Raw genomic sequence first — 16,148 nt, 5'->3', positions numbered from 1 at the left:
GGGCACTGTGTCTCATATGTTAAGTTGCAGCCAATAAAATTTAAAATATTAATTTAATTGAAATTTTAGATTTTTGAAATAGGAATAGCATACTTATCTTATTGAAAAGATCAATAACCCCAGCTGGTGTGGCTCAGCAGTTGAGCATTAACCTATGAGCCAGGAGGTCACGGTTCCATTCCCGGTCAGGGCATATGCCTGGGTTGTGGGCTCAATCCCCAGTAGGGGGCATGCAGGAGGCAGCCAATCAATGATTCTCTCTCATCATTGATGTTTCTAGCTCTCTCTCCTTCTCTCTTCCTGTCTGAAACCAGTAAAAATATTTTTTTTTAAAAGAAAAGATCAATAAAGTACATTTTACCTTCAGTGTAAAAACAAAGAATGAAATTCTTTGAATTTCTGTTTCTTATTCTGCCTGGAGTTAAATAGAAGCTGGAAAACTAAATTACAGCTGTTATAAGCAGGCAAATTTCTTAGGAGCAGCAGAAAAAAATTATCTCATCCTCTGCTCTTTACATTTATACCTCAAATGTTTGTGAACATTCATATATACTATCATGTTAGAGAAAAGAAAAAAAGTAACCATTTTGTTATATGAGTTTCAACAAAGTAAAGAGACCATCTCACTGAATAGGAAATTATGAAGCATATAATACTAAAAGTAATTACTATAGTTAAAAAATATTAAAAGAAATAGTAGATTGGGATGACAGAATAAAAAAAATTATTTAACTCTAAGTATGAATTGGCTACATTGTCCCAATTCATTCAATAATTATTCAAATATTTTACCTAATATTAGCTTTCAATGTTCACTATAACTAGTTGGGTAACAAAAACATGCATAAAAAATAATAAATAACTCCAACCCATAAGCACCTTTTATATTTCATTGATTATATTTTATTCTATGTATAAAAAGAAAAGATATAAACTTACTTTCACTCTCCTGATAGCATAGGTGTGACCAAGCAGTTCAAACACTGGTTGTCGAACATTCCTCAAGTCCCAACCCCTCAAACTACAATCAACTGCTCCCGTCACCAGCAAATTCTGAAAGCAATGCAGAGAAAAATAAACTGTGACAACTTTTCAATTAAGTAGTGTCCAGGTTCTTCTATTAGAAACAATATCTATTTTCGGATCATTATTTAATCAGAACCCAGGAGTCATTCTTGAGAAGTTATATGACAAGTATAGAATGGAATCAAAATATACATCAGAAAAGCAAAAATTAGTCTGACTTGAGAGAAAAAGAACTCCATATGCTTTTAGCATGTATGGAACACTACACACTACAGAAAAAGGCATAGTCCCAAATAGCATTGTAGATTTTCCAATCCACTTTTAGTAATATTAATAAGTATGTTATGGATTAAAAATTATATCTGACAATGAACCAACCTTTCTCTTCAGCATGCCCTGGGGGTTTGTTTGCTGGGCATTAAAAGGCAAAAGTTCTGTTAATTTAGGAATATTTGAAAGCAAAGGTATAAATTAAATCTTTATATATTTTTCTAAATCTAAATCAATCATTGTTCCCAACTCCCACAGGCCATATCTTAATATATCTAAACATATCAGAAAATCTATGCAAATAATGATAAGCCTGCAACTTCTGCTTTTTACAAACTCAAGTGGATCCAGAGTTCCTGGTTGAATAGGCCAAGTGCAGAGTTCACACTCGGCTGTATCCCACATCAACCAGAGCAATAATTCATCGTCTGAATGTTTTGGGCTTCAGTATAAGTTCATTTAAAGATAAGTTTCAATGTTTAAAAAGAAAATTTAAAGCACTCTCAAGTGTCAATAGGCATCTTTTTTAGAATTCCCAAATATATAGTTCACAATTTCATTTTCCTATATGAAAAATTCATTATGATGAGAATAAACTGTAGTTATCAGCACAGAAATTTTTTTATTTTGATCAAGTATTATTATTGAATAGGTACTGTATTTTCTTTTAATCTATTTTATTTCTTTTTATTTAAAAAACTGCCAATATAATGTTCTCTTAATTTTTATTCATTAATTTAACACAGGGGAAAATAAGGCATATGTTTTACTTCTTTGTCACAGCAACAGACCACTTCAGGTATATAAATATATATATGTCAGCACATATTTGATCCATTACTATTTCTAATTCATATGCTTCTGTGGTTAACTGAAGCTTTACAAGAAGTTACAAATGGATACTGCTATCTTAAGAAGCATGAAGCATGGTTAGGCTTATAAGGGAAGATAAAACAGAAAATATTAAAAACTGGTGGAATGTTAAATTAAAAATCAACCTACAAATAGTTCAGCAGCCTGAGTAGCAAATGAACAAGGATGGAAAGCAAAAGTTGACACAAATTGGCAGGGTTAAGAGCAATAAAGAAAAAAAAAATCACATAAATTGTGAAGCAGTTTCCGAAACAAACAAGTAAGGCTGCACTGTTGAACTTTGAGAATTTCTGTTTCTTATTCTGCCTGTTTTATGTGCACTTAAACCCAATTAATGCTAATGCAGGTCACTTGCAATCATCAATTAGAAGTGAAAGGGACTAAATTTAACTTAATGGCCCACAAACACTATCAAATCCACATAAACAAAGACAAAATAAAATCTAGAACATTTCACCATTGGGAAGGGCTGGGCAGATCAGGACAGAGCCAGACAAGGTACCTCATTGTATTTACACCAGTCGCAACTCAAAACTTCTGCCTGATGTGCTGGAACCACAATTCTGACTCCTGCTGCCTTCACGTCCCAAATCCTCAGAGTCTGATCACCTGGTGAAAGAGGAAGACTTGATCACTGTGCATCACACCACCTGCATGCTCAATGACATGTATCCATGATGGTAAGTCATGGGAAACACACTGCTTTCACTGAGAGGATACTGTCATCTGTTTATCACATAAATACACATATTGTTTAACTATAATAATGCATTATAAGATCTACTAAAACTGATGAACTACAACAAATAACACACCATGACAATGTTTTTTTAGATGTATTCAAATTGGAAAAATCTGAATCTCACACTGAGAAAAGCACAGTGCTGACCAAACACACATCTGTGCTTTTCTCTTTAGGAAAAGAGCCTGAAAATCCTTCCTTTTATTAAATAAAGTTAGTGCCCTGTATCAGCACATGCTACAAGAAATAAAACAGTAACAATTTTACTACTGAACGTAGGCAAAGTCTACCAAGCCAAAATGGAGAATTTTTAAATCTTAGTTTTTATGTTTACCACATTTTAATCAGCCATCCAGAGATATTTTTTTCTCCTTGGAAAAAATCAAGTTGAAAATTTTTAAGAATTATACTTTACATTATTACAAATATGGTTTACATTGCTTAGCTGCACAAAGTCGCCCCTGATTAAATGTTTTATATGCTGTTTACCTTGACTTTTTGTAAACTATGAGAAAACAACAAAATGCCCAGATGAAAAAATCCCAGAATAAATAAGTACATATAGCTACATCAAAAGTAAATTACAATTACTGATCATGAGAGAAAGCTAGTTCATATTAATGATAAGATTGTGGTCTATGACTGGGGTGATGACAGTCAAGGTCTTGAATTCCATTAGTGGTTGTGCGATCCTGCACAAGTTATATGATATCTCTGAAAATGATTCCTCATTGCTAAAAAAGAAACAATGCTTATATGCAGGGTTGTACAAGAATTTAGTGTAATAAAAGTTTCTGCAAAGCACCTATCATGACTGCTAGCACAGAGTAGATATTTTAATAAATGGCATATAAAAGTGCTAAATCTTTAAATTATTATTTTTAAATATATTTTATTGATTTTTTACAGAGAGGAAGGGAGAGGGATAGAGAGTTAGAAACATCAATGAGAGAGAAACATCGATCAGCTGCCTCCTGCACACCCCCAAATGGGGATGTGCCCGCAACCAAGATACATGCCCTTGAACGGAATCGAACCTGGGACCCTTCAGTCCACAGGCCGACGCTCTATCCACTGAGTCAGACCGGTTAGGGCTAAATTATTCTTTACTTACCCACATATATGTTCCTATATTTTAGATTCTTAATCAGATCATTTCGCTAAATTTAGCTATTTTAGATAACTTTTTCCTGATTTCCTTGGATGTTAAAAAAGTTAAGTATTAAATTGTTGGTAGTAATGAAATGTGGAGGTTGCAGGTCTGCAACTGATAGAAGCTGACCAGTCAGGTCCAAGCAAGGCCTGTAGGCAAAGGAGATCCCTGATCATCTTGGAGGGAGTGATGAAGTTCACTTGGAGCTTCAGTCTCTAAAAGCCTAGTCACAGACAAAAACATTGGATTCTGCACGAGGCTTCCACTAAAACACAGGAAGTGCCTAAATGGTGTACATCAGCTTTCAAACATCCTACCTAATAATAGAGTAATATGCAAATTGACCGTACCTTCGCTACACCCACCAGCCACGCCCACCAGGAAACCGTCGCAGGGACGCTGGGGTGCGGCCGAGCCCAAGGCCGGGAAAGCCTCCGGGGCCAAGCCCCAACCCTGAAAGAAGGCAGAAGGCGGTGGCCACAGCCAAGGCCTGGGTCCCCGGTGCCGGCAGAAAACTGGTGCAGGCAGCCAGGTGAATGAAGGTCTATTGCACGAATCTTCGTGCAAAAGGGCTGCTAGTTTATTTTATATTAGGGCTGAAACTATAAAGTCTGCTATAACTATTAAGCATTGCTTAAAGTTCAGAGAGCTTGCGCTCACCCTAAAAATTACATTATATGGGTATGGACGATTTAAGGTGACAAAATATTACAATGAATGTTGACTAGGAGATTAAGAACTGTTATTCTAGCAACAATATGGATGAATCCCACAAAGAATGTTGAGCAAAAGAAACCAGACACAAAAGGCAATGCTAATCTATGCCAGGGGTCCTCAAACTTTTTAAACAGGGGGCCAGTTCACTGTCCCTCAGACCGTTGGAGGGCCGGACTATAGTTTAAAAGAAAAACTATGAACAAATTCCTATGCACACTGCTAAGTCGGCTGCTAAGCAGGACAGGCAGTGGCGGCAAAAACACCCAGCAGGCCGGATAAATGTCCTCGGTGGGCCGCATGTGGCCCGTGGACTGTAGTTTGAGGACCCCTGATCTATGCTATTAGGAGACAGCACAGTGGTCACCCTGAGGCGCGGAGGCAGTAATGACTGGAAGATATGAGGAGGGACTCTGGAAAAATTCTGTTTCTTGATCTGGTTGCTGGTACACAGATGTGTTCGTTGTAAAAATCTATTGCCTTGTACACTTAAGATTCTGTACTGTTCTGTATGTGTATTATCTATATATATATAAAAGCCTAAGCGACCATTAAGGAGGAATGACCAGAATGACTAGAACAACTGGTTGCTATTACGCGCACTGGGCAGGCAGGCAGGTGAGCAGTTAGGGGCAAGCAGGCAGGCAGGCGAGCAGTTAGGGGTGAGCAGTCCCAGATTGCGAGAGGGATGTCCAAATGCCGGTTTAGGCCCGATCCCCACAGGGCAGTTGGACATCCCCTGAGGGGTCCTGGATTGAGAGAGGGCGCAGCCGGGCTGAGGGACACCCCACCCCATGCACGAATTTCATGCACCAGGCCTCTAGTACTCCAATAAAGACCAAACAAAACAACAACAAAGGCTTTGTAGTTGGTTATTCTAACTTCTCTGGGACAATATTTTGGTTCCTCACTATTATACCCAAGCAACATTTTTTTTTTAAACAAGTGCCATGGCTTGTCCCCTCTTGCAGTTAATTTAAAGGCACCAAAAAGTGAGAATTGCTCTTCAGAACCTAAGAATTCACTTCCTTGACAGTCGCTCCTGCTGCAAACATTTGGCACTTCATCCTCATCCGTTGGTTTTCCAGGTAGGAGAGAGACTTTCTAGCCAAATGGCACAATGACTCGCTCAACTCTTTGAGCCACCAGCACACCTATATTTGCTGTTTTTAAATAATATTTTCCAGAAAACTGGCCTTTCATTGTCAGCTGAATATTCATCAGGGCCCTGTAATGGTGCCATAGACCCATCTGAATTACCAGCTTCTCTTATCAGTTGCAGATCTGCCACTGGCAGCAGAACCAGTGTATGGAAGTGCACAGTGCAGAACAGGAAGCACTGGCTGCTACTATGTCTACATTTCAAATTGCAGCAGATAAAAGTAAGTTGGGAAGAAAGAATGAGTGTAAAAGTTGAGTCTGAAACAGTGAAGTGAACTGAGTAGCAAAAGGATGTATATTGGGCCCAAATAATTTAATTTAATTGAAATACCAGATGCCTATCAGATATCATATGACTTTTTCTTAGAGTAGAATGAGGTTTTCTTAACTACTAGACTCAACATATTCACACATGGCTATCATTTATGCAATTATATGGGGTCTGTAAGAGCAGTAACTTAGTTTTCATGGTTCACAAGAAAGTTTACTTCACATTAATCCTCTTTCCACAACGAGCTCAAATATTCTTCCCTTCTAGCTCATATAATTTAGAAATATAAATTCTGTACTAATACGACTACCATGAACTAGACAAAATGCAACGTCCTTAGTGAACTCTGCTATGGAAGGTAAATCTAGATCTAAATCTCTAACAATTCTCCCTTTTTGTCCTGTCTTAATTTAGCTAATGATAAATTTAGTTCTAGATTTTCATACAAATTTGAAGGTTACTACATCTTTGAGTAAATTTTTTAAAGGAACATATTTCATAGCACACAGGTCTAGTGCTTGATTTCCATCAAAACCCCTCAGATCTATTTTAAGCCTTCAATGAGCAGCATTTTATTGACTGTTGGCCCCCCAGAATGTATCCATCTACTTCCACCTAATCAGGATTCGACCCTTTCCATTCTCAGTGTACTAGTATGTAGTTTGGGCACCACTCTCTCCCATTTCCCATTCCCAACTGCAGGAACTAAGCTGGGCAGAAGCCAACTAACACATTACACACCCCTCTCCAACCACAGAGACCCTTCAGAGCAAATGAGAGAGAACAAAACTTTCCTAGATGTCTGAGAACCTCTCACTTTTTCCTACAGCGCAGAAACCAAAAAGGATGTGGGGGTTAAAACTACTGCCATTTTGCTATCACGTGGTACCTGATACTGAAACCAACTGAGCAGAAGACAGAACAAAAATGAGGACAAGAACATCCTTTGAACCCTATATCCAGTCATCTATACTAATAAAAGCCTAGGTGGTCCTCACATGCGACGTCATCACAAGATGGCCACCACAAGATGGCCACCACAAGATGGCCGTATGCACAGTGGAGGCGGGACCCAGCAGCTGCTTTGCGCAGTGAGGCCTGAGGGTCCCATGGCTCCATGGCACGAAGGAGGCCAGTCCCAGTGTCTCCGCTGCCTCGTGCAGAGGAGGCCGATTGGGCCAGCAGGGGAGGGGAGTTGGGGGCCATCAGGCCAACAGGGGAGGGCAGTTGAGGGCCATCAGGCCAGCAGAGGAGGGCAGTTGGGGGTGATTGGGCCGGCACGGGAGGGCAGCTGGGGGTGATTGGGCCAGCACGGGAGGGCAGCTGGGGGTGATTGGGCCAGCAGGGGAGGGCAGTTAGGGGCCATCGGGCCGGCAGGGGAGGGCAGTTGGGGGGAACCAGGCCAGCAGAGGAGGGCAATTGGGGGCAATCAAGCAGGCAGGGGAGCAGTTAGGCGTCAATCAGGCCGGCAGGGGAGCAGTCAGGGGGTGCTCAGGCTGGCAGGCAGAAGCGGTTAGGGGCAATCAGGCAGGCGAGTGGTTAGGAGCCAGCGGTCCTGGATTGTGAGAGGGATGTCCGACTGCCGGTTTAGGTCCAATCCCACCTTAACCGGCAGTTGGACATCCCCCGAGGGGTCCCAGATTGGAGAGGCTGCAGGCCGAGCTGAGGGACACCCCCAATGCACAAATTTCATGCACCGTGCCTCTAGTGTCTCTATAAAGCCAGTTCTAATTCTGGACTTTAAAACTATGTGAGCAAATAAATTATCTTCTTCCTTAACTAGTTTGGGTCAGAATATTTTTTCAATTTTAACAAAACAAGTCCTGGTTGATATGACCACTATTTATATTCATTTCTAATATAACACATGAAAATAATGTCATTAAACAGATGATCTTTTTTTCTACTAAAGCTAATGATCACTGTTGATAAAAGACTGTTTTTATACACTATCTATTTACAACATACAGATATTTTTAAATGTTAAGTTTTATGATTTTACTGTTAATATTTTACATACAACTAATCTTTTTCTGCTATTCAGTATCACACTGAACACTCTATATATAATATCCAGAGTCAATATTACGTATACCATGCTACACAAAAGGCCAATGAAACAAGCGGTGTGTGTGACTCAGTTCAAATAAAGGGCTAATATACACAATTCTGCTTGACATTTAAATAAATGCAGCTGTGTTAGTTCATGATTTTGTCACTGTCAGATTTTGCATTTGCTCATGGGCATAAAAAGAAGAACAATTAAAATAAAATGGAGACAATTTTAGAACTTAAATAATAATGTAAATTAACAAAATTATATACAATAATAAGATAAAGGAATTTTTAAAAAATATGTTAGTAGTTCAGGGAGTTTTACTTACTAACACTTTTCCAAATATGTAAAATTGCACTCATTATTAATTCTAGTTTATTATGAATGATGACAATCAGAGCTCCCAGCGGACATGTCTTCATTGTTTTACCCTTGAAGCATGTTTCAGTTCATTGAAAGTGGATCTATTCTATACTGTTAATTCCATTCAGGGTTTGAAATGTCTCCTTTGGAACCATAGGATATGAAGCTAAAGGGCATGCCTTCTCTAAGAAAATGATGCTAATGTAAATTTGATTCACATCTTCATTAAAATTTTAATTTAATTGTACTAATGCTCTCTGTATTAGAGCTTTTCACTAATAGTAAAATTATAAAAATTATGTATAACCATTACACTGAACTGTGGTCATCTTACAGATGTTATTCACTATAAACATGAAACTCATTAGCATTTACAATAAATTAAAGCACAAATGATGACTAACTCAAGTTATACATGTATGCTAAAGAGTTAATTCAAATTAAATATATCAGTATTGCTATCATTTACTTAATACACAACTGGCCTTATGACTAGCTGCACAACAGAAAGATAAAAGATGAAAGAATGAATTTAAGCTTGGAAAAGGAAATGTGACAAGAAAAAATATATTATTCTTCCCATCCCAAAAGCCTTGATGTACCTCCTTCTCTACTTTAAAAATATTTTAATAAATTTAAATATATACTATAAATGTATATATAATTCACAATATATAATTGATGGATATTCTTTCCATCAAGTTTATCAAAACTATGGTCCAAAAACTCTTTCTGAATGGTGGTATGATTTACTCAATTCAGCTATTATACTGTATTAAGATTACTAAGAAATCTCTACAATCAAAAACTGTTTTCTAAAAACAATGTTTTCAATGGGGATAAGAATTTGGAATCTGGGACAGGAGAATTCCTGACTCATAGACAAAAAGTTATTTTCCTATGCAATTTCAACAACAACAAAGGTTTTATAGCTATAAGCATATAAAACCTAACATCACTAAGCAAATTCAGCCTTTGAAAGTATCTGACTTTTTCCTCAAGAATATTCCCCATAAATATTTTAAATCTTTTGTATCATATATTCTGGAGTGAGCAAAAGAATTTTTATGGAGAAACACAAGAAAATGTTAATAATGGTTAAATAAAGGGGAGGGGGAGGGAAGGCTTTTACTTTTTATTTGGCATGTTTCTGTGTTGTTTGAATTTCCTCACTGTAGGTACACGGTTGGAATAGGAATTATCTGGAATACGACTTTTTTCTTTATAAATTTATTTTTTGAAAGTTATAAAAGTAAAAAATAAAAACTGATTATCTTACTTAGTCAATCACCACAATATTTATGATTAATTAGCACATGTTACATATTCTTATAACTGTTACTACAACTTAGCAACCTTTGTTCTGATAAACAAACCAAAGATAAAACTATTTAAGCGAAGCAGCTCAGGGGCTAGTAAAAAGAGCTAGACTGGTTCCTAATTTTGAAAGATTTATAACCAGTTGTAATCTGCCTAAGAGGAATTATATTTGTTCCTTAATAGTGCATTCTATCTAATTCACACTATTAAAAGTCTTGGTGTATCAGATACTACAATATCACTAAGAACTGGTATTCCATATTCTTAACCACATGAACTCTAACTCCAAATGCCTTTCAATGAACTGCTTCCTCTCTGTGGAGAACAGTTCTCTCTCTAACCACAGGCAGAAGGGGTTGCTCTTCCGTTTCAGCTTCTTCCCCTGTCACCCTCTGGAGGACCCTGACACTGAACTTGTTCATGTAAAATCAGGAGAGCATTAGAGAGAGGCTCGACTGGTGGGAAGAAAAGGTAAATGATGAAAGTACAAGAGCGGTAGGGGCAGAGGTGAAGGGGTGTGAGAAGAATGAGGCAAGTGGCCCGGGGAAAGGAGCTCCAGAGCAGCTAGAAATGAGTGAAGACCCAGACAGCTATTTAAACCGCCATTAGGCAGGTGGACTGCGCTGCTGTAAATGGCACTGCAGAGAACCTGGGCAATGTGTCTCTACAACTTAAAAGTTAGATTGTTCAGATTTTACATTATTTATGAATTGGCCCACAAAACACATTTGTAAATCTTTATGCAAACAGTACAAAGTATAATTATTAAAGCTAACAAAATAATTTTTCTCTATAAAAAATAGAGACATAAATATAAGTATCTACCTCACCTTAAAATTGCTAACATCAATCAAAAGCAAAGCAACAGTCAGAAAAAAGATCATACCAAAACCTATCTTTGCTATGGCTTATTAGCAATGAATTACAGAGAATACCCCTAAAAGGAGGGTAAACATCAAAGAGAGACTAATGCCAAAGCCTTCACTTGCTCTTTGTCCCACACCTCTTACCTCACCAAAAAGAAACATGTAAGTCAAATGGTTAGAATCATCAAAAAGTAATCCAGGTTGGTAAAGAATGTCTAGAGGTTGGTAAAGAATAAAACAGTCTAAAGAACACAAAAAAAATTGTTCGGTTTTTTGGTTTTTTTGGTGTGTTATTTCCTCAGAATCTAAGGTACACAGCGCCACCTATTGGGGAAAGCAAGACCACCATTCACTACAAGTAAGACTTTTGGTAAATATGGAATTATTTACCTGAGGCTGAAGCAAAGCAACCAGGGATGTGAGGAGACCAGATTGTGCTATAAATGACACTTTCATGGCCTCTAAAGGTGCATAAAGACTTGCCAACATTTGGATCCCACTACAAATAAATGAACAGATCAATTACTTAACAGGTAAATTCAAATGTATGCTTTCACATATATAATATATAAATATATATATATACATATACACACACACACATATACACACACACACACATACGATATACATATGTGTCTCAAGGACTTTTTAAAAATATATTTTTACATAAAGCAAGATGGCATTTAAGGGGCCAAAATAATCAATGTTGAGCTGATTATTAGTTTACAGCCAAAAGATTAGAAAATATTAAATTTTAATAAATGCTTTCATACATTTTTTTAAAAAATAAAATTAGCTGCATAATTTAAAAGCTACATAAAAATATTCTAGAATAGAAAAAAAGCAGTGGAAGCTTTGGGGAAAGGAATATTTGTTTTTAAATACAGTAATATCAACATACCAGTTTGACGGTTTGATCCCATGAACCAGATACCACAAGGTGTTCGCCTCTGGTTTGGCTCCAATCAACACTATATACCTATAAACATTTAAAAGTGTTATTTAGAAAACAAAAGAGCATCAAGTTCAATATTATATTTTATCTCTTTATAACAGTGATAGCCAACTAGAACAACTAATTTACTTTGTTGAAACATCAAGTCTACAAATCTTAACACAGTGTCTGAGAAATAGAAAGTTACCTGTCCACTCCTCCAGACTTATTCCTTACAGATTCTACTTTAATAAAATTCTACAGAATATTTCCAAATATCCTTCACTAAAACAAATTATACATATTTTTAAACCTACCACAAGTCACTGTTTGCAGCACCCTGAGGAAATGTCAAAGTAGATCAGAAAGCCATCTAAAAAAGCTTGCTGGGTCAATGTTTATCATAAAACATTAAAATTCAATTACTATCACTAGCTGGCCTTTCTTAGAAAAAGCTTATAGGAACCAGGTGATCCTTTCAGATCTCTTGGTAAACAGCTTTAGTTATCCAATGCTGCTATTCTAATCTATGCTTCACTGCTCTCAGTGAACCATTTCAAATAAACTATTTGGAAAAAATTTTGTTGTCATTTTATACAATAGATTATATACAGATCACTACTATAAGCTAAGTTCAACAGAATACTTGCATAATTATACTTTATGAAAGTAGTCCCGACATGGATCTGAGTATGTCATTAAATGTGGTCAGCAGGTTATTTTAAATCTAAAAACTCTACCATATTTATGTAAGAGGTATGAGTGTTTGGGGTCTGTAGTGGTTTAAGTATGGGTTACCTGTTCTCAGCTGCCTAGTGCTAAGCTGAGCATGTTGGAGCATGAGTAAAACCAAAAAATTAGTAATTCTGATCCTATCTTTATTTTCCAGTAGAATTGATATTTTTGTTAATCATAGATTTTTGCATTAATTTTTATTTTTTTAATTACTGCACTAAGACATTATTTATTTTGACTACTAAGTTTTTGGGGGGCTCCTTTAAATTATGTAGTCAAGGTGAGTGCCTCATCCAGCTTGCCCTAGTCCTGGCCCTGCTGCTGCCCACATCCATGCAAAAGAGAAAAGAGCAATTGTAACACTACAGAAACCACAATCCAGTAACAGAGAGCAGCTCATAAAGCATACAGAAGGGGCAGCAGAAACCAAAGACTGCTACAGCCATCTGTTAGTTATGGGTGGAAAGGCAGGTTTGGAAGCAATCACTGAAGATTTTGAGAGCTGAAGAGTTTGATTTTATCTTCTAGTCCAGGGCTCAACAAATATCTTCTGTTAAGGGCCAAATAAATATTATAGGCTTTCTGGACCATTTGCTCTCTGTCAAAACTACTAAACTCAGTCTTGTAGAGCACAAAAGTAGCCATAGATGATATTTAATGAACGGGCATGGCTGTGTTCCAATAAAACTTTATTTCAAATCAGACAGTGGGTTGGGTTTAACCTTGGTATAGTAGTTTGGCAACCCCTGCTCTGGCTGATGTGAACAGTGAAAAATAACTATAAAAGCAAATCTTTATTGAGCACCTACTGCATGTTTCCATAAACAGGTTGTGTATTTTATCTCATTTAATCTTCACGTCTATGAAGTAGATAATATGTCAGAAGTTTAATTGCCAAAGCTAGAGCTGAAATCTGAACCTGGGAGGCCTAATTGTAGAGCCCACACTTAATCACTTTGTTAGGCCATCTCTACAGCATGCTGCTCCAGGGCACTGTTGAACTGGAACTTCTTGGTGACAATGAGCTGTGATATTAAGGAAATAAAACACTACCCTTATTGGTATCACCCTTCACTAGAGCTATATTTGGGCTCAGACTTATTTTATTTTGTTTTCATGAACTAAACATATCCAAGAACTTAAAGTCCCTGCCCACCTGGTTAACTCCTGCTCAAATGTCAACTCTTGGCCCGATGATGTCCTTCATGACATAAGCTTCCCGATGAACCCTCAATGATTTAAATGCTTCCTTCTGTGCATTCCAACAGCACCTACTTCTGATTCAGCATTTACCATATTTTACTAATATTCATGTTAAATAACTACCATACCTGCTAGATTTTGAAAGACCCCTCTAAGTAAAATCCTAAGAGGTACATCTTGTACATCTATGCTCATTGCAATATAACTCAATAAATGTGAATTAAAATAATTAAACCAACCAAATTTATGTTCACAATCTATAACTTTGATTTAAGTAGGCATAAATAGCTATTGATTTCATTTTAAAAGATAACTGAATACAACTGAAAACTAACATCATGAGCTCACACTCCACTGCCTCTATCCATTTCCAGCCTGATGCAGGACTTGAAACCCTATGACCCCTCACCTTTTAAAACTGCAAGAGCCTCCATAGGCTCAGAGAGAACCCAGCCCTGATGAGATAAAAAGCTGGAGGCAAGAAAACTATGCTGATGGCAGCGTCCTGCCAGCTGACTTATCTGTCACACAACATGGCAAGCTTTAGGGCTCTAGGACAAAACTAAGGATAGGCACACATGATGAGGTTAAAAATGGATTAATAAAGAAGGAAATAAAGGTGACTCAATCAATAACCAGTTTATTTGCTTTACTGTGTTTAAAGTATTCGGACGTGGGGAAGTAACTAACAGTACAAGTCAGGATACTGTGTTTTAAAAAAGAGAACTATAGACCTAAGTATAAAAGTGGTGCTGGGGTGGAAACTTCAGCTTGATGCCAGAAGAGAAGGATTCAAGCAGGGCCTTGAGGGCTGGCTACAATGTTAATAGCAGGAAGCAGAGGTGCAAACACTGACCAGAAACTCCTCCAAAGATATATATGGGCACAGAAAGCACCAAGATATTAGGACTAGTGAACGCTGCATAAGGCCAAGGTTTTGTGCCTGGGGACTGTCAGTGATGCTGGCTTGAACAAACTGGAAGACTGGAGGAAGGAAGATAAGGTGTAATTTTAGACATACTGAGTTTGAGGTGACAGCAAGATAGTCAAGTGGAAATGTCTAGTAAAAACAGGAGTTTTGCATTAACTTCAAGCACTGGAAAAAGTTTATAACCATAAGGATGTTTGGGATAAGGTCCATTTTCCCAACCTTAAGTCAACTCACTAATCTATTCAACAAGTATTTATTAAGCACCTACTACACTGAGTGGCCAGATTATTATGATCTCTGAACGCATAATAATCTGGCCACTCAGTGTACTTCTCTTGAGTACCTCATGTATTTGATATCAAAGATACTATAAATCGTGCACCTGATCAGTTTTCCCCTTTGCACTGGCTGATAGAAAGCTCAGGGCAAATAGGTGGTTGATCTCCAGCAAAAGTCTAGAATACTTTTGGTACCCATTTGAGATACAAATACACTTGAGTGGCCAGATTACTATGCGTTCAGAGATCATAATAATCTGGCCACTCAGTGTATATACAAGGGACAAATTGAGGGGTGGGGGTACAATGTAAGACAAGATAGATGAAGTCCCAACCCTCATGGATGTTATATTTTAGCGGGGAAAACAGGCTGTAAATAAATAAATATATTTTTTTTAAATTACAAAGCCAAGTAAGGAGACTAGAAAACAATGACAAGGGCAGGAGGTCACTTCTCAACAGTGGCCAGGGAAGACTGTTCTGAGCAAAGAACTCTGTGCAGTAAGAGAAAACTCTGCAGATTTGAGAAGAAAGGCTTTCAGTAGAAGAACAGGGAAAGGCCCTGAAGCATGAAACAAGTGTGTCCTGTTTGAGGAACAGCAAGGTCAAATAGGAGGGACAAGAACCCATAGGGCCATGGTTACGGGTTTATATGTAATTTCTCTTAAGCAGCTACACCCATCAACTACCAGCTAGATTATAGCATTCTTCTAACTGCTCTCCCCATTCATTTTTGCTCACCTCCAATCTGTTATCTACATTGCATAAAAAATTACCTTTGTAAGACACACTTAATGTCGTCCCCCCCTGCACAAAGCCCTTCAGTCATTTCATCCTATATAGTTCCTGCAATTTACAATCCTCACTCTACACTGAGATGTATCCATGCTACTTACTACTGAAAGATAAAAGCATGCTAAACTACACATGACTAGGGATTCATACATATGTAGTAGAACTAAAAGAAAAAATACATAAACAGAAAATTCAGGATAGTGGTTGCTCCTGGAAAGAAAGGAGGAAGGAAAAAAGGAAGGAAAAGAAAAGGATAGAAAGAAAAAAAAAGACAGAAGAACAGTAACCAGGGGCTCCACGGTATCGGTAAAGTTTTATTTCTTCAGCTAGGTGATGAATATACAGTGTTCATCATACATTTGTTACATATTTTTATATGCATATAATATTTCAGAGTAAATTATTTTAAATCTTCAATGTCTTTCCACTGACCTTAACATAAGGGCCAAAATGC

The 16,148-nt window shown here is 37.4% G+C and overlaps 1 protein-coding gene across 2 annotated transcripts in view; it reads right to left on the bottom strand.

The window, feature by feature from the left end:
• Positions 1-16,148, bottom strand: part of PEX7 (peroxisomal biogenesis factor 7) — a 65,731-nt gene that overhangs the window by 37,587 nt on the left and 11,996 nt on the right. For both annotated transcript variants that reach the window (XM_079779829.1, XM_079779830.1), the window contains 4 exons: positions 11,720-11,797; positions 11,206-11,314; positions 2,672-2,778; positions 940-1,053 (listed from right to left, as the gene is read on the bottom strand). In XM_079779829.1, the coding sequence (XP_079635955.1) occupies positions 940-1,053; positions 2,672-2,778; positions 11,206-11,314; positions 11,720-11,797 (408 nt within the window). The remainder of the gene's footprint in view (positions 1-939; positions 1,054-2,671; positions 2,779-11,205; positions 11,315-11,719; positions 11,798-16,148) is intronic.

Source organism: Cnephaeus nilssonii, assembly GCF_951640355.1.
Source record: "Cnephaeus nilssonii genome assembly, chromosome: 9".
Classification (NCBI taxonomy): domain Eukaryota; kingdom Metazoa; phylum Chordata; class Mammalia; order Chiroptera; family Vespertilionidae; genus Cnephaeus; species Cnephaeus nilssonii.
This window is presented reverse-complemented; position numbering and strand designations above follow the sequence as displayed.